General features: G+C 40.3%; 1 protein-coding gene across 1 annotated transcript in view; it reads right to left on the minus strand.

Annotated features, from left to right (window-relative positions):
* Positions 1-19,962, minus strand: part of LSAMP (limbic system associated membrane protein) — a 746,634-nt gene that overhangs the window by 334,061 nt on the left and 392,611 nt on the right. Inside the window, exon 2 of the mRNA XM_055431419.2 lies at positions 5,099-5,331. Within this exon, the coding sequence (XP_055287394.1) occupies positions 5,099-5,331 (233 nt within the window). The remainder of the gene's footprint in view (positions 1-5,098; positions 5,332-19,962) is intronic.

Genomic DNA, 19,962 nt, shown 5'->3' on the forward strand with positions numbered 1-19,962 from the left:
GAATTCCATCACCTCCACTAGCTTTGTTAGTAGTGATGCTTTCTAAGGCCCACTTGACTTCACATTCCAAGATGTCTGGCTCTAGGTCAGCGATCACATTATCGAGACTATCCTGGTCGTGAAGATCTTTTTTGTACAGTTCTTCTGTGTATTCCTGCCACCTCTTCTTAATATCTTCTGCTTCTGTTAGGTCCATACCATTTCTGTCCTTTATCGAGCCCATCTTTGCATGAAATGTTCCCTTGGAATCTCTAATTTTCTTGAAGAGGTCTCTTGTTTTTCCTATTCTGTTGTTTTCCTCTATTTCTTTGCATTGATCACTGAGGAAGTCTTTCTTATCTCTCCTTGCTATTCTTTGGAACTCTGCATTCAGATGCTTATATCTTTCCTTTTCTCCTTTGCTTTTCGCCTCTCTTCTTTTCACAACTATTTGTAAGGCCTCCTCAGACAGCCATTTCGCTCTTCTGCATTTCTTTTCCATGGGGATGGTCTTGGTCCCTGTCTCCTGTACAATGTCACGAACCTCCGTCCAGAGTTCATCAGGCACTCTATCAATCAGATCTAGTCCCTTAAATCTATTTCTCACTTCCACTGTATAATCATAAGGGATTTGATTGAGGTCATATCTGAATGGTCTAGTGGTTTTCCCTACTTTCTTCAATTTAAGTCTGAATTTCGCAATAAGGAGTTCATGATCTGAGCCACAGTCAGCTCCTGGTCTTGTTTTCGCTAACTGTATACAGCTTCTCCATCTTTCGTTGCAAAGAATATAATCAATCTGATTTTCCATGACCAAGGTAAGAGAAACCCAAATAAGACGGTAGGTATTGCTAGGGGGCATCAGAGGGCAGACACACTGAAATCATAATCACAGGACTGATCACATGGACCACAGCCGAATGTGGTCCACTGGAGAAGGGAATGGCAAACCACTTGAGTATACTTGTCTTAAGAACCCCATGAACATTAACAAAGGGCAAAATGATAGGATACTGAATGAGGAATTCCCCAGGTCGGTAGGTGCCCAGTATGCTACTGGAGCTCAGTGGAGAAATGTTGTCCTCAGACATCCTTAATAAAAGTAGCTAAAAACTTAAAGGTGATGCTGGTCTAAAAAGCCCTTTAGAATCCCCAAAAATTAAAATTCAAGACTAGATGCTAAGGAAAAGGACAGCTGAAGAAAATACATTGAAGGAACCCAAATAACAGCTGAAAGAGCCTACTCAAGGGTATCATGAAACAAGTGGAGGGCGTTGTTGGACTCTGGGAAGCACCCAGGACAAAGAGAGCCTCATGAGAATTACTCCAGCAGCAGCAGCCTGCTTGTTGTCGCAGTGGTTGTCATCATCATTAGTATCACTATCACCACCACCACCACCATCATCATCATCACCTTATTTGGTAAGAACATATGATCTCCAGAAAACAAGCTATGGGCTTACCTAGGTCACATAATCTTTAAATTAAACCAAGCTTTAGAATGACTAAAGATGGTGACTGCAGCCATGAAATTAAAAGATGCTGGCTCCTTGGAAGAAAAGCTATGACAAAACCTAGACAGCATATTCAAAAGCAGAGACATCACTTTGCCAACAAAGGTCCATCCAGTCACAACTATGGTTTTTCCAGTTGTCACGTACGGATGTGATAGTTGGACTATAAAGAAAACTGAGCACCAAAGAACTGATGCTTTTAAACTGTGGTGTTGGAAAAGACTCTTAAGAGTGTTTGGACAGCAAGGAGATCAAAACAATAATCCTAAAGGAAATCAGTCCTGAATATTCATTAGAAGGACTGATGCTGAAGCTCCAATACTTTGGTCACCTGATGTGAAGAGCCAAATCACTGGAAAAGACCCTTATACTGGGAAAGATTGAATACAGGAGGAGACGGGGCCAACAGAGGATGAGATGGTTGGATGGCATCACTGACTCAATGGACATGAGTTTGAGCAAGCTCCAGGAGTTGGTGATGGACAGGGAAGCCTAGCATGCTGCAGTCCATGGGGTCGCAAAGATTCGGACATGACTGAGTGACTGAACTGCACTGAGGCCTTAGAGAAATCAAGTGAAAGTGAAAGTCACTCAGTAGTGTCTGACTCTTTGCAACCCCGTGGTCTATGTGGTCCCTGGAACTCTCCAGGCCAGAATACTGGAGTGGGTAGTCTTTCCCTTCTTCAGGGGATCTTTCCAACCCAGGGATCAAACCTAGGTCTCCTGCATTGCAGACGGATTCTTTACTAGTTGAGCCACAAGGGAAGCCCCAGGATACTGAAATGGGTGGCCTATCCATTTTCCAGCGGATTTTCCTGACCCAGGAATTGAACCAGGGTCTCCTCCATTGCAGGTGGATTCTTTACCAACTGAGCTATCAGGGAAGCCCCAAACAGGTTACCCCAAAATTGATTTAAGCAGCAAGAAAGAAAACTGAGATATGAAGCCCCACTTTCTTAACTACTGTTCTTCAGTGATATCTCACAGCATCTTTAAGCTAAAGGTGACCTCCCCATTGGGCAAAGAAAAAGAATACAGTATTTATTTAATAACGAGTTATGTGGGATTTGCAGAAAGCATGTATGGTGAGTAAGGAAGAACTTGGAAAATTCAAAAGACCCTTATATTCTGAAGGAAGGTGCTGTGGGATTGGAGGAAAGAAGAATGGCAGAATCTTTGATGTGGTCAAAACATGTAAAATGGAGGCAAGGAGTAGGAGGCAGTGTGAATAAACAGCGGTAAAGGGGTGGAACCACTGACATAATCACAAAGTTGAATGTCCTAAGGGGAATCGAATCAGCCATCTGGTGCTAGATATCGAATGCCAACATCCATATAACTGTCCAAAAAATCTCCCTTCATAACTCAGGTTCAAGGAGGAAGCAGCCTTTCATCATCGCCCTTACAAGAACAGGCTTTGTTGCTCATTTTTTCTTTTAAAGCAGTATGGTTAAAAAGAAAATATTATAATATCTTGAATCAAACAGATATGGGTTTGAAACCTAGTCCTAAGCCAAGAGGCAGCCTTGGGTAGCTCCTTATCATTTCTGAACTTAAACCTTTTATCATATTTATAGTAAACTTATTAACATCTACTTCATAATAACATCATTAGAAGCAAACAAGATGATGAATAAACAGTACCTCAACTGGATAGTTCTTTTCCATCTCTTAGTATTAAGTTAAACTCAATAACTTAATAGGGAAGTATAAGCAGCATGATCTGACCTAGTTCTAGCTCTAATTCTCTCAAGATTGTTGTGTTAGTAGCTAAAACATACATAGATAAATGAGGAAAAAGGAGGAAGGGCTTTGGGCACTTGGCATTAAGAACTCAAATAGGAATTTGGTAGTTCTTAAAAAGTCACAGCAAAAAAATTCCCATCCCAGTAGAATGTGCTTCAATTTGATTCCTTGTCTGCTTGGCTCCAAACTACTCCCTGAACTCTCTGTGTGACCTTGAGCAAGTAACCTAAACCTAATTAACTTCTGTTTCCTCATCTAGAAACCAAGGGATGTAATCCTCAGATTACCCAATTTTGTTCCTTGTAGGACAATATACATTCTCTAGCTGTGGTCTCTAGTGAGTTTCCAATAACATTAAAGACTGTGAAGGTATTAAAATTGTGTAGGAATTTCACAATATAATGTGTTGCTGGTCATTAGATAAAATCTGTTCTAAGGGACCTTAAGTAAACTAATTATCCCCCCTCGTTGCCATTAAATGAGGTAGAAATTTTCCGTTTGTTTTGAAGTGTGTGTTTCTGTGTGTGTATGTGTATGTGTGCAGGCTTGTGTTTTCAGGAAGTTGCTAAGTTAACCTTTTACATATTTAGACATCTGTAGTTATGTTTACACACTTAAATGGACTGACTGACATCCAAACCCTGGTGTCTCTTATTAAGGAACTCAAGCACTGTCCTCTAAACTACAAGGAAAAGATTCTATGCTGTGAGTACAAGTCAGTAGACATGCCTTTTACAAGCAATAAAATGAAGCTGTCAGCCATTGCAAATGGACCAAGATAGAGGTCACATGACTAAACCACCCCTGCACCAGGTAGTCTCTGATGTATTTTACTCCGGTTTCAATCTATTAATCAGAGGAGTTGGGAGAGCAATAATTTAAATGCTGCAATAATCAATTCCATAACACATTAATAGAAGCTACAGTCAAACTTTGCATACAACTGACTGCACTGGAATCTTGACAGGAGCCCTAGGGCCATGCCTAATTTGCATTAAATTTACATAACATTGTAAATCAAGAATACATGAACACAGCCCTAATATTTGTTAGTGCTTAGATCCTTCCTGGTAGATGGATTGAAACTGCTGGTGGTTTGACTCTGCTTGCAATAAAACTGTACAGCTGATCAGCTTTGTTCTCATTCTGCAATTATGGGGAAAGGGCCCCAAGAGAGCTATAGTTTCGGGGCTTGCTTATGCCATTTAGGGTTTTGATCCTGTAAAACCATGACTCAGTTGTGCCCTTGGAAACCCCAATCTGGAAGCAGATTATCCCCAATGATTTTGCAGATCCTTGTCACGGCACTTGCTCACAAATAACTTGCCATGAAATAGAGATACAAACTACAAAGAAAGCCAGCCAGCTGAGAGGATGCCAAGGCCTCTGGAAATTTTTATTTTTCCAAATAACTTTCACTATCAGAAAAACAGATAATTAGTGATATTCTTTAAACTGAGGACAGAAATCACACCTTCAGCAAAAGCATCCAGTATCTAACAGTGTGATAAAGTGGACCTCAAATGGTTCCAAGCATTCTGTGTGTTCTTGTGTCCCTGTGGACACAGCTGTGGTCTTTGCTGTGTGTTATCACACTCAGGGTTAAGAGAAAACATTCTCACCAAGGTTATTGACTCACAGTGGCAAGACTCCTTTTCCTTTATCCTCCTCAGTTCTATTATGTAAAGTCTATCCCAATTTAAAGTTTTTCTATGTAAAAAGAAAATAGATACTAAAGTGCCATAATGAATTTGGAATTTGCCATGACGAATGCTTTATTCCAGAAAGGGTTACTCGAGTATTTTGTATGTCAAGATTATTTTCTGCCTCTCGCCTTTCCTTTACCACCTTCTCCTTACCTTGCACGATCAAGTAAACTTGGGAGGTCTTCGGCTCATGCTGTGTCTGCACCGAGCAAGTGTAGGAACCCTCATCGTAGACATCCACCTTCTGGATTCGCAGGCTGTACTCCAGAGAATGGCGTTTCTCCAGCTCAACCCGGGGGTCCAGAGACCACTTGTCATGCCCAGCAAAAATGATGCCAGAACGGTTCAACCAGGCCACCTTCGAGTTCTTATCTTCTACAACGCACCTGGCAAAGTAGAACAATGACATTAGAGCCTTAGTTATACCCAGATCTGCATTCATTCTTCACACAATTTGACTCAAGAAGGCCAATCAAAAGAAATGACTGTGTGCAAGATGAATCATGGCTATGCCATTTCTTAGAGTCCCAAATAGTGTCATCATTTCTTCTTTAAGATCTACTCCCCATCCACTGGATGGATGTCAGTATATCACACTCAATGGGACAATAAACAATCAGGGAGAGTAATACAGGCAAAGTTAAATGGCTATCAACTTCCCATTGGATTATATTCTTCTTGTCAAGGAAAAGGTCATTCACACAGAACTCCATTTGTTTAAGTTACTTTGAGAATTAGACAAATGATAATATGGCACATTTACTCAGTTTTGAACTCCATGTATTCTTTCATTCAATTCAGTTCAGTCAATCAGTCATGTCTGACTCTTTGAGACCCCATGGAGTACAGAACGCCAGGCTTCCCTGTCCATCACCAACTCCCGGAGCTTACTCAGACTCAAATCCATCAAGTTGGTGATGCCATCCAACCATCTCATCCTCTGTCAGCCCCTTCTCCTCCTGCCTTCAATCTTTCTCAGCATCAGGGTCTTTTCCAGTGAGTCAGTTCTTTGCATCAGGTGGCCAAAGTAGTGGAGTTTTAGTTTCAACATCAGTCCTTCCAATGAATATTGAGGACTGATTTCCTTTAGGATGGACTGGTTGGATCTTCTTGCAGTCCAAGGGACTCTCAAGAGTCTTCTCCAACACCATAGTTCAAAAGCATCAATTCTTTGGCACTCAGCTTTCTTTAGAGTCCAACTCTCATATCCACACATGACTACTGGAATAACCATTGCTTTGACTAGATGGACTTTTCTTGGCTATACTAATTCTTTAGTATTTCTTAAAGGCTTATGTGAAGGTGGATTCAAATTATGCCCCACCATTGAATCAACAGGAATTAGACTGAATTTCAGAGTTTACTTCTGATCTTTCCCAGTTTGGAATTCCTGCCCACCCCCAGGAATGAGAAGTGTGTGAGCAGGTCCAAGGGTAAGTAGATAGGTACTGTAAACAAAATCAAAGCTCGGATCATCTTGCCTAAGTCTGGTTCCACCTTCTGAAGGAAACAGGTTGTAAGCTGGGAAGACAGTTTGCTACCAGCATTTCTAGCACAATAGAATGAATTCAATTTTTTCTAGTAGATGAAAAACTAATTATTCCAAGGAATATGAAGGAAAAAAATATCAATTTGAATAACTACTTATTTTAGAAACCTAAAAGGGTTTAATGGAGAAAATCATACTCCTTCAATTGCAGCAAGAATCTGGAAATGGAAAAATGAAGCCAAAAATCTTCTATATCTTTGGCAAGATTTATGTCTGCCCCACAGGGAGGTGGTCTCAGATCCTGTTCACAGCTGCAGAGCCAGCTGCTCAGTACTCTGGGGCATGAGGGATGGACAGAAGAAGCCAGGATCATGACAGCTGAACAATAAAATGCCATGTTCCCCTGTATTTTCCAAACCAAGTCCAATCCAGATTTTCTGTCAGGTCCAAACAGCCATGCGGGGACAGGAAGCTGATACACTATCCACAAGTGTAACTACATAAAGATACAGAGTCCAATTCATCTCTTCTAAAAGAAGGAGAAATGTGGAATCTTTTAAAAATAACTCACTTATGGTACAAAATCATTCTCATCCTATTATTTTTGGGTAAATTTCAAATTTTAGTAAAAATAAGAATTTCATTTAATTACTTGAGTGCATGATATACAGGTTTTTCTTTTCCTCTTCGCTTATTTATTTTCAGAAACATAGGTAAATCAAGGGCTTCCCTAGTGGCTCAGTGGTAAAGAATCCGCCTGCAATGCAGGAGCCACAGGCGATGTGGGTTCAATCCCTGGATCAGGAAGATTCCTTTGAGGAGAGCATGACAACGCATTCCAGTATTCTTGCCTGGGAAAATCCCATGGACAAAGGAGCCTGACAGACTACAGTCCATAGGGTTGCAAAGAGTCGGAAATTAATGAAGCAACTGAGCACAGAACACATGTGGATTAAAGTACCATTTAGTAGCTCCAATATATGTTTCTCTGCCATCCAGATATTATTGAGATCAATTATGCTTGATAATTTAAGACTCTTCTAAAGGGGAGGGAAAAGCTTATTTCATGAATGCTCCCTACTTCTCTCCTGACTCAATTTTACTTTCCCTCTTCCATTCCTTGGTGGTACCATGTCTCTGTCCTTGTTGGTATTTGTAGCGCTGCTCAACTTAGAATCAGTTATGAATCAATTAATAGATTATTTGCTATCTTCCTCTAGATCATTAATAAAGTTGCTGATGTAGGTCTCCTGTGTTTTTCTTTTCTACAGAGAATAATGGAAATTTCTCTTTGCCAAAGTATTTTAATTTTCTATCACATGTATCATTGCATTGCTTTCACCATCTACACAGCCCAACACAGTAGTAACTAGTATGTTATAGCATAGAGGTGTACCTGAAATGGTATTTAGCCTGGAGGAAGGCTAGAATATGTTTATCTTGAAAAAATACATTATATATATATAACTATAAATAAAGAAATGGTATGGACCTAACAGAAGCAGAAGATATTAAGAAGTGACAAGAATACACTGATTTATACAAAAAAGATCTTAATGACCTGGATAACCATGATGGTGTGATCACTCACCAAGAGCCAGACATCCTGGAGTGCAAAGTCAAGTAGGCCTCAGGAAGCATCACTACAAACAAAGCTAGTGGAGGTTATGGGGTTCCAGCTGAGCTATTTCAAATTCTAAAAGATGATGTTGTGAAAGTGCTGCACTCACTATGCCAGCACATTTGGAAAACTCACCAGTGGCACAGGACTGGGAAAGGTCAGTTTTCATTCCAATCCCAAAGAGGTTAATGCCAAAGAATGTTCAAACTACCACACAATTGCACTCATTTCACAAGCTAGCAAAGAAATGTTCAAAATCTTTCATGCTAGGCTTCAACAGTACATGAACTGAGAACTTCCAGATGTACAAGCTAGATTTAGAAAAGACAGGGGAACCAGAGATCAAATTGCCAACATCCATTGGAACATAGAAAAAGCAAGAGAATTCCAGAAAAAACATCTACTTCTTCTTCATTGACTATGCTAAATCCTTTGTGTGGATCACAATAAACTGTGAAAAATTCTTAAAGAGATGGAAATACTGGACCATCTTACCTGTCTCCTGAGAAACCTATATGCAGGTCAAGAAGCCACAGTTAGAACTTTACATGGAAGAACAAACTGGTTTCAAATTTGGAAAAGAGTACATCAAGGCTGTATATTGTTACCCTGCTTATTTAACACATTTTCAGAGTACAACATGCAAAATGCTGGGCTGGATGAAGCACAAGCTGGAATCAAGATTGAAGGGAGAAATATCAATAACCTCAGATATGTAGATTACACCACCCTTATGGTAGAAAGCCAAGAGGAACTAAAGAGCTTCTCGATGAAAGTGAAAGAGGAGAGTGAAAAAACTGGCTTAAAACTCAACATTAAAAAAACAAAGATATGGCATCCAGCCCCATACTTTATGGCAAATAGATGGGGAAACAATGGAAACAGTGACTGACTTTATTTTCTCGGGCTCCAAAATCACTGCAGATGGTGACTCCAGCCATGAAATTAAAAGACACTTGCTTCTTGGAAGAAAAGCTATGATGAACCTAGACAGCATATTCAAAAGCAGAGACATCACTGCCAACAAAGGTCCCTTATAGTCAAAGCTATGGTTTTTCTAGTAGTCATGCATGGTTGTGAGAGTTGGACCATAAACAAGGCTGAGCATCAAAGAATTGATGCTTTGAACTCTGGTGTTGGAGAAGACTCTTGAGAGTCCCTTGGATATCAAGGAGATCAAACCAGTCAATCCCAAAGGAAATCAACCCTGAATATTCATTGGAAGGACTGATGCTGAAGCTGAAGTCCAATACTTTGGCCATTTGATGCAAAGAACCGACTCACTGGAAAAGACTCTGAGCTGGGAAAGATTGAAGGCGGGAGGAGAAGGGGACAACAGAGGATAAGATGGTTGGATGGCATCACCAACTTAATGGACATGAGTTTGAGCAAACTCTGGGAGATGGTGAAGGCAGAGAAGTATAGCATGCTGCAGTCCATGGGGTCACAAAGAGACAGGACTGAGGGACTGGACAACAACAACAATACATATACATTTTGTCTTATTCATTAAGGTACCTCCAAGCACTAATATGGTATGAAACAGACCTTGGTACATGCCTGTCATATGAACCAGCATTGTCACATATGCAGAAAGAGGATATATGGTTACCTATATTCCACTCCTCCCATCTCAAGCCCTTACAGCATCCACTAATGAACTAGGTGAAATGCCTTATTAGTGAAAGGCAGAATTTCTAAGTTGCATCTTTTGGGTCTTTTGGACACTTTAGCAATTTTTTTCCTATGGAAAAGTTAAAATTAGCACATAGATCATTACTCCAAATTATTCTCTGAGAGAGTTCAGATCTATTTTACCTACAGAAGTAATTGACTATTTCAGCAAAATTGCCAGACCCATAAAAATGCATCTACTGAAACAGTACAAAGTTATGAGGAAATTCTGCTGTGACAATCTACATGGTATTTTATTTGTATATTGTTTCATTCAAATTTATTTTTCATAATTTCTCCTTTACTTCCAAATAAGTGAAAGGAACACTAGAATACATACATACACACATACACTCACACTTTTCACTAATCAGTATCATTAGCCAACTCCATGCACCAGAGCACAATGTAGCATTTTTAAAAAGGAAATTGAGACTCCTCCAGATATTTAAGGGTTCTTCTTTTACGCAGCTAATGGTTCAGAGTAAGTGTGTTGACTTTATAAACTAGAAAATAATCTTTCTACAACATGGCTAAAACATTCACACTGAAAAAATGAGCAAAAAACCCCACAATTTTAGAGTTAATTTAACATTAAGAATGTTTAAATCTTGATTTAAAGTGGCAACTATTTTAAACCGTAAGAAGTGCATATAAGAGAAAAGATGATCAAAGTCATAGTTTCAACTACAGAAAAGTGTAGAAGTTTTGTTTGTTAAATGAAAATAACCGGTCACATAGGCTAGTCACAGATGCCTAGCTACTGGGAAATGAGAAAATGCCAATTAAAGAAATCGCCGGGTCCCAGCAAGCGCTGACTGGCCAGTAAGCATCATGAGCTTGCATCTGGAAGCTGAGTGGCTTAAATGTCTATTAGGCATGCCTGTGGAGTGAGTGAGTATTCTCATGCCATACCATTGTAACATGGCAATAAATGATCCCCCACCCAGAATGCTGCTTCAGTACCAGTCTACTTCAAAAATAAATACCTAGGCACTTCATCTTCTAAATCAGCTCTGGCCAAAGCAGGGAAAATACAAAGAGACACATTTTTCAAATCTGTGTTATATGTTGTTTGGATTTAATAGCATATTTCCTTTAAAAGCTTGGGATACACAAATCATTCCAGGATTTAGAAAGGACTGCATGGTAAAGTGAGTAAGTGTTGGTCCCAAGAGGAGAGGGCAGGGACTGACCCTCCACTCTGGGTGGGATTTCTGGCAGGTGGCTGAGGCCATGAGGATATAATACAAAGTGTCACCTTTCCAGGAAATCTTGATTAGTGCCCCATCCTTTTACTTGGCTCCTTCTTATTACTCCACAATGTATTTGAGTTACCTGTACTTATCTTTCCTCATAAACTTATTGATGAGAGTGACCCTCGAGAAGTCACCTATGGAACCTTCATGGGGCCAACAGAATAACCCACCATGTACACAGTAGGCACTCGCTAAAACGTGGAATAAATAAACTGAATTTAACAAACTGCTACTAGATCAGTTATCAAATATTTGTTAATTATTTAATAGGTACGGTATAGATGGTAACTATTTTAACTTTTCTTAATTAAAATTTTCAGATACATAGGGAAAATTTAAAAAGAATTACTGAATATGGAATTGACGTGAAATCAAGTGAGAAAAAATTGCTATCAATGAAGAAAAATCATTCCTGGGAATTAAATAATCTATATCACACATTAAAAACAGTGAAAAGAAGTATAAAGCACTAGACAGACATTAAGTGAGTTGCCCACATTAACCATGAACCCACAAATTTCACGTGATTACTTACCTTAACTATGAACCTATGATTTTTTTTTCAAATCAGCTTTAAAAAAATAAAAAGGCAAGCAAACACATTTCTAACTTCCCTGTTCAGCATGTCTGAATCCATAAAACTGTCACAAAAAATCAATTCACCCATAAAAATTCTCAAGCATTGGATCTCTGCAAGTACTTTACACCAAGTATATTATGCACAGTTACACAAATAGGTGCATTGACAATTCTACTCATACTGCATCAAGTCTGGGGATTATACTTCCAAAACAAAGAATATAATTGGAGGCAGAAAGAAATGCTAAATTTGGTTTGTCCCAATAGATGGCTTAATACCATATTTACTGACAGTACATCCTTGATGTAAGTGATACACATCTAACAGATTTTAAGCCTGTTCAGCTGCCACTAGATGCAGCTCATTTTTAATAAGCATTACTGGTTGCTATAAATGGACCGAGTTAGCATTTAAATTTATCCAGACTTTACTTTTGAAGAGTATAATTTGGTATTTACCCTACAATAACAAATAAATATATTTTACTTAGCTTCTCACTTAGCTTATCTACCTTCATACTTTTTCATTATACAGACAGGGGAAAGAGTAGATGGATGGGTGAGAGAGATTTGTTTCTTAAATTAAGAAAGAACAGTGAGATGAGTGGTTTTTAAGTGGGGCAATTTGTGCTTCCAGATGATATTTGGTAATATCTGAGGACATTTTTTTGAATATCACAATTGGAAAGAGGAGGCTATTTCTGGTATCTGGTGGATAGAGGCGAAGAATGTTGCTGAATCTCCTACAATGGAAAGGATATCCCAACAACAAAGACGAATCCCAAGTGAAATGTTGGCAGGGTTGAAGTTGAAAAACTTGAGTTAGACCTTGGTCCCTTGGTTTAAAGATCTGGAAGCATAAATCAAACATCTACAGTGCAATGCTGTTTTTTTCATAAGCATATACTCCTAAATTGATAAGCACTTAATTGCCACCAGCAAAGCCCTTGAATTATAAGTCACATTTGTGACAGAGACACTACAATGAAGACTAGTGATACTCTGGTGTAAGGTAATAGTTAAGGAATCATGCTGCTTTGTTGTTGTATTTTAGAGTCTTAATTACACAACAGTGTAATCTTGTACACTGCTGATAGTACATGAGAAAGCTATAACAGTTCCTTCCTAAATTGATGCTGGAGAAATCATTTGACCTTAGCGTGTGTTTGTTTGTTTTTTAAATGGGTCAGTAATACTTAGGACGGGTAAGGGAGAATCAACTCAGTCAGGGCAAATTTGACTTTTTAAGGAAATAATTAGCCTTTATTTATAGAAGAACTATTTTTTAAAATTAATTTCTACTATTTTTTTCACATCTGTAATGTTTTTTTCCTTTACAAGATGTGGGATGATTTAAGATATGGATGGGAAGCCTTTAGGAATGTGTTAGTCCTTTATTTTGATACCTTTTGCTTTACATCTTTAATTCTACAAACGAAACCCTTAATGAAGCAACAAAATTATCTCATTTCCCATTAGAAGGAAAGACACTTGGTCCAGAAATTCATGTGGTTCATTCCCAGCATTACAGTGTGGCATCAGGAAATTCTCTAAGCAGAGGCAATAAAGTATCAGAAATATCCCAAATTCTCCTGTGTCAAAAGTCATTCGTCTGGGACTTCCCTGGGGGTCCAGTGGCTAAGATTCTGTGCTACCAATGGAGGGGGCCTAGGTTTGATCCCTAGTCAGGGAATTATTAAAAATCCCACATGCAGCAACTAAGAGTTTGCGTGGTACAACTAAAAATTCCACATCCCTCAGCTAAAGATCCCAAATGCTGCAAGTAAGACCTGGCACAGCCAATAAATAAAAATAAATATGCATATAAAAAGTCATTAGTCTGATTTTATCCTATTAGTATAATGAAGTCTAGCAACACATATGCAAACACATTTTCAGTTCAGTTCAGTTCAGTTCAATTGCTCAGTCGTGTCCGACTCTTTGTGACCCCATGAATCACAGCACGCCAGGCCTCCCTGTCCATCACCAACTCCCGGAGTTCACTCAAACTCATGTCCATCGAGTCGGTGATGCCATCCAGCCATCTCATTCTCTGTCATCCCCTTCTCCTCCCATCCCCAATCCCTCCCAGCATCAGAGTCTTTTCCAGTGAGTCAACTTGTTGCATTTAAAAAATACCAAATTAGTCAAAAGCCAAATTTAAAGAATTTTGAATTATTAAACATTTTGGATCATCTCTGCTTTATTACCATATTTTAAGAGTAAACTCTCAGTGGGTAAAGAATCCACCAGCAATGCAGGAGACACAGGTTTGATCCTTGGGTTGGGCATATCCCCTGGAGGAGGAAATGGTAACCCACTCAAGTATTCTTGCCTGAAAAATCCCATGGACAGAATAGCCTGGCGGGCTAGAGTCCACAGGGTCACAAAGAGTCGGACATGACTTAGCAACTGACCACACACACACACACACACAAGATTAAACTCAGAGAGAAATAAGAGAATTGTGGTGATTCACTGCTGACCTTCAGTCTCTCCTGCTTCCCTTGCCCGTGACAAGAAGTTTCAGTTTTCTAGCTGCCTCACTCCCATCTCTACTTCTTTCCAGTCTTGACTTCTGGCCTGATCACTGCCTGCACATCCTGTTTTTCCTGGGCATGTCTGCTCTACTAAACTGGATGTTCTTTAGGTATGAACTGATTTAGATTTATGACAGTTTATTTTCCTCGATTCATCCTGAATTTTAGTCCAATTAACAATGGCACCATTGAACCATTGAATGACACCAATGAACAATGACAATATTTATATGATAGGATCATCTCCTCCACCATAGGTCCTCTGTACACATTCATGCACAAGTCCCTGCACGCACAGGTGTACATGCACACACATTAGTGACGGATGCTCAAAAGGGTGAGAATACAGAGGTAGTAACCACAGGAATCCGATTCAGGTGAACCTATTGCTGGTCACAGTGATTCAGGAATCTGCATACTGCTGCTGCTGCTGCTGCGTCACTTCAGTCGTGTCCGACTCTGTGTGACCCCATAGACGGAAGCCCACCAGGCTCCCCCGTCCCTGGGATTCTCCAGGCAAGAACACTGGAGTGGGTTGCCATTTCCTTCTCCAATGTGTGAAAGTGAAAAGTGAAAGTGAAGTCGCTCAGTCGTGTCCGACCCTTAGCGACCCCACGGACTGCAGCCTACCAGGCTCCTCCATCCATGGGATTTTCTAGGCAAGAGTACTGGAGTGGCTTGCCATTGCCTTCTCTGATCTGCATACTACCAATGGAATATTAGGGTAAAAGACATACACTGTTTAGTTCCTGAAGATAACTGATTTAAGTTCTGACCTTCAGTCTATTTCCTATTGCAAAACAGGTAAGTCATTTAGACTTTCTGTATCTTAGTTTTTTCATAAGTAAAATGAAGTTCATGACCTCTTGGAAGCAGTCTTACAGTAGCTCTATGAATAAAATGATGTGATATACCTGGAAATATTTCATAAGATGTAAAACAATATCTATGCTTATACATTTCTATGGTAACATATGGTACATAAAAAGGAAATGGTCATATATAGGGATGACTATAAGGAAAATAATGATTTATGCTAATCATTGAAAAACTTTCCCTCTTTATAGAATGGTATCTACTAAATATATAAGATCAATTATGCCTTTCTTTAAATTCTCAATTTGCATTAGTTATTTGCATGTACTACACTAACAGAGAACGAGATGGCTGGATGGCATCACCGACTCGATGGACATGAGTCTGAGTGAACTCCGGGAGTTGGTGATGGACAGGGAGGCCTGGCGTGGTGTGATTCACGGGGTCACGGAGAGTCGGACATGACTGAGCGACTGAACTGAACTGAACTGATACTAACAAAGCATCCTTTCTGCAACTGAGTTATTATCTATTATAATGATTATCATCTATGAGAGCAAAAGAAAAAAAGAAAATCCACAGTGACAAACAGTAGGGCCAGGCCAGTCTGCCATCCCCAGAGCAGTAAAAAGTCCTCCCTAGACATGCTTTCTGTCTCTCACTATCACTAGGGAGCATCTTGTCCAGCCATAAATGCATTCTCACATATGCATATATATGTGTGTGTTGCTCTATTTTCAGGTTCATATTCTTAAAGGAGCATAAATACATATTCCATGAAGGTGGTACAGGTGAGAAGGGCAAGCAGAGAAGGAGCAGAACCACCAAATTAAGAGCTGAGTACAGCTCCACAGTCAGTTCTAGAACAACCTGTGTTCCTCTGGTTGTCACATCAACAGTGTCTCTCTACATTTACATAAAAAATGAAAAAGAGGAAGACAAAAATTTTGAAAAGAAAACTTGAAATTGAGACCAGGAGAAAACTGATTTCTATCCCAGTCACAAGTGGAGTTTGGATCAGTCCCAGGAATATTTATATATGGTTAGAAATAGCTCCTCTTGTTTCTTTGGAAGACTCCTGGTCCCTTTAGAAAATAAATCATCACCTTAATCACACCATAATTCAAGATTCCCCATTTTCTTGTCACTGGTAGAGTGGAAAAGCCATGGGTTCTGTAGTATAGTAGCTTTAGGCAAGTTACTTAGTGAGAAAGAAAACAGGTTTAGGCTGAGAAGCCAGTTTCCTGCTCTGCATTTTAGTTCCATCACATCCTCCACTCTGTGATCTTGGGACATTTGCTTACCTCTCTATGCCTAGTTTTTCTCATCTGTAAAATGAAAACTACAGTAGTATCTACTTCAATGAGTAGCTGTAATGTTTAAGTAAGGTTAGTTTGAAACATATTGAGCAGTTGCTGCTGCTGCTGCTGCTGCTAAGTCGCTTCAGTCGTGTCCGACTCTGTGCAACCCCATAGACGGCAGCCGACCAGGCTCCGCCGTCCCTGGGATTCTCCAGGCAAGAACACTGGAGTGGGTTGCCATTTCCTTCTCCAATGTGTGAAAGTGAAAAGTGAAAGTGAAGTCGCTCAGTCGTGTCCAACCCTCAGCGACCCCATGGACTGCAGCCCACCAAGCTCCTCTGTCCACGCGATTTTCTAGGCAAGAGTACTGGTGTGGCTTCCAGTGCCTGGCCCTAAATGGGTCCACTCTTACTGAAAAGCTTCAGAGTTTTTCTTCAGCGAAACAGAAACAATTACTATGTCTCCATATTGTGATCATTAAATGGGCTACAGTATTAAGAGTACCAAGGCAGCAGCAGCAGCAGTGAGCTTTGATGCTTTTGAACTGTGGTGTTGGAGAAGACTCTTGAGAGTCCCTTGGACTGCAAGGAGATCCAACCAGTCCATTCTAAAGGAGATCAGTCCTGGGTATTCATTGGAAGGACTGATGCTAAAGCTGAAACTCCAATACTTTGGCCACCTCATGTGAAGAGTTGACTCACTGGAAAAGACTCTGATGTTGGGAAAGATTGGGGGTGGGAGGAGACGGGGACGACAGACAGGGAGGCCTGGCGTGCTGTGATTCATGGGGTCGCAAAGAGTCGGACACGACTGAGTGATTGAGCTAACTAACTAACTAATTAGTGAGATTTGGAAGAGACTAAAAAATCTTTGTGCCCATCACTTTTCATAATTTGAATCTAGGAAATTTTCCTGTAGAAATCTCATTTTGGAGCTAAATTCAGATAGCTCCAGGTATTGTTGTTTAATTCAATTTCTTGTTTAATAATAGGCATATCAAAAAAAAAAATAATAGGCATATCTTGGGAAGCCTCCTTTTAGGGACCTGCTGCTGCTGCTAAGTCACTTCAGTCGTGTCCGACTCTGTGCGACCCCATAGATGGTAGCCCACCAGGCTCCCCCATCCCTGGGATTCTCCAGGCAAGAACACTGGAGTGGGCTGCCATTTCCTTCTCCAATGCATGAAAGTGAAAAGTGAAAGTGAAGTCGCTCAGTCGTGTCCGACTCTTCGCGACCCCATGGACTGCAGCCTACCAGGCTCCTCCGTCCACGGGATTTTCCAGGCAAGAGTACTGGAGTGGGTTGCCATTGCCTTCTCCTTTAGGGGCCTAGGTTCTCCTATATCTGGTCCCTGTGAACAACAGTTAGTCCTCAGAAGTCCGTAAGTATGAAATTGAAAGCAGGATAATGCAGCATGCTCACAGCGCAGCCATGTAAATTGAGGCTCTAATGCCATCTTCGATTTGTGGCATACATGTGCCTAGGGAGCTCAGGCCCTGAATGCCTCACCACTCATGATCAGATAGAATGATCTCTCTTCAGGTCAGCCTGGACAGAGGACAACAAAAGGTACACGTTGTACTTTCTGATCTGCTGCGATCTGCTGGTCAGACATCCGAGTTCCTCCTAGGTGAGGCATACTCTATGATATGCAGACCCTAGTTGCTAGAACAAGGCTGGTTTCTTCTTCTCAGTGCCTGAGTGGCAATTACACTCTCACAGAAGTAGCAAGAAGCTAACCCCCTTTGTTCCCCCTTGAACTGCGGTTTCTCTTCTTTCCTCCTGACTAGGATGAGTGAGGATGAGAAGCAATTTTAAAGTTGCTTTTGTTTTGATTCTTGCTAAGTCCCTGTTTTCTGTGAAAAACCTCTCTCATTTAGAAGGAGGAAAAAAAAAAAACTGCCTTTAAGTTGTACCTTTGAAAGAATAAAATTAGTCTTGGAATCCTGGCTCCAATTTCTAGTTAAAATTTTCAGTCACTATGCAATTAAAAACAACTCCACAGCTATTTAAAGAAAATGTTGTTGCCTTCTGAGTCATTACAAAGTAAACATAAAAAATATGCTAAGTTTTCGAAGGGAAAAAAATGGGCTTTGTACCACAAAGGGTTTACTCTTTATCTCCTTCCAGCAGTAAGGAAAAATGAAAGTGCTTACAATAAATTATAATGCACTTAGGCTGAACATCCTGGTGCATGAGGCATGGATGAGGCTACAAAGTCAGGAGACTATTTTCCATAAGTCTGACTTGAAAACCCAGGCCCTTCCTCCTTTATAGTCTTATCATACCCAGCATTACGTAAATATTATCATCGGAGCAGAATCAAGTTAGAATATGACTCATCATTACATGCATTTAGATATAATTTGGATAAAATTTATGCCCTCTAAGATATGACAATTAATAGATATAGCATGTTTGATATACCAGTTAACATATAGTAAGTATGAAAATAAATAGATAATGAGACTGTTAGCACTGCCATTAGAAAAGGGCTTTGTTATCTACATTGCTTTTACTGGTAGAGGTAGACATTAAGAGAAATAAAGGCAGATAAATATACAGAACAATAGAAGTGTTGAGTTTTTAAATATACTTTGTGGATTCAAATGTGAAATAGGGGATTCTAGCAGCTGCAACTGGAGAAGGCAATGGCACCCCACTCCAGTACTCTTGCCTGGAAAATCCCATGGACGGAGGAGCCTGGTGGGCTGCAGTCCATGGGGTCGCTAACATTCGGACACAACTGAGCGACTTCACTTTCACTTTTCCCTTTCATGCATTGGAGAAGGAAATGGCAACCCACTCCAGTGTTCTTGCCTGGAGAATCCCAGGGATGGGAGCCTGGTGGGCTGCCATCTATGGGATCGCACAGTGTTGGACACGACTGACGCGACGCAGCAGCAGCAGCAGCTGCAACTTATAGGAACACATGCTATCAAACAGATCCATCTCAGGTGAAGGAAATGTAGTGGTCCCCTCGCCCAGCTGACAAGAAGCTGATAGATCACTATGAATGCTTATAAATCAAAAGGACAGTTCTCACATGGAGAATTATAATCATAGGGATTTTTCTGACTTCCATGTTTGCTTTTTCCATCACCCACTTTCTCCCTCACCTCACCTCTAAGTTTCCTATCTCCATTTTATTTTTTCCTCCAGCACTTTCTTCCAAAGGACAGTAGTATTTGGAGGACTTCATCCTTGTATGACAAACTAAATATTTTTGTGGTTTTTCTTCCTTCTCTAGCCTCACTTTCCCCCCTCACTTAAACCATCCCTTGAAGATCTGTTTCTTCTTGAACAGATCAACAATCAGGACATGAATGGCACTTTAAATTAGGGTGATTAAAAAAAAGCCTCAGTAGTTACTGAAAAAACAAGTACGAAGGTAAGAGCTGATGAGTTTGAGATGAAAGCCCACCTGTGAGAGTTCTTGTAAGGTTCTCAGATTATGCAAACAGGAGAGTGGTACCTGCAGCCTCAATCCCCAGCCTAATAGAGCACTAACCCTGGGAGGCCAATAAAGATGAGGAGAAGTAACTGGTGTCTGGACTTGGGAGGGAGAAAAAGTCAAAGACCATCACTCCTGGGCTACTAAATTGACAGAAAAGCTTAACTCTGAAATTTCACAGCCAACCTGAGTTAAAAAGAGAGCCACAGATGCTACAAGGTGAAGGTCATGTTCTGAGTTCTAGAAAGACCCTTATGATTCAAAAGCACCATCCTTTAGCCTTA

The sequence above is a fragment of the Moschus berezovskii genome, chromosome 1 (assembly GCF_049115385.1).
Source record: "Moschus berezovskii isolate FMDL1 chromosome 1, NW_MosBer_1.0, whole genome shotgun sequence".
Lineage (NCBI taxonomy): Eukaryota > Metazoa > Chordata > Mammalia > Artiodactyla > Moschidae > Moschus > Moschus berezovskii.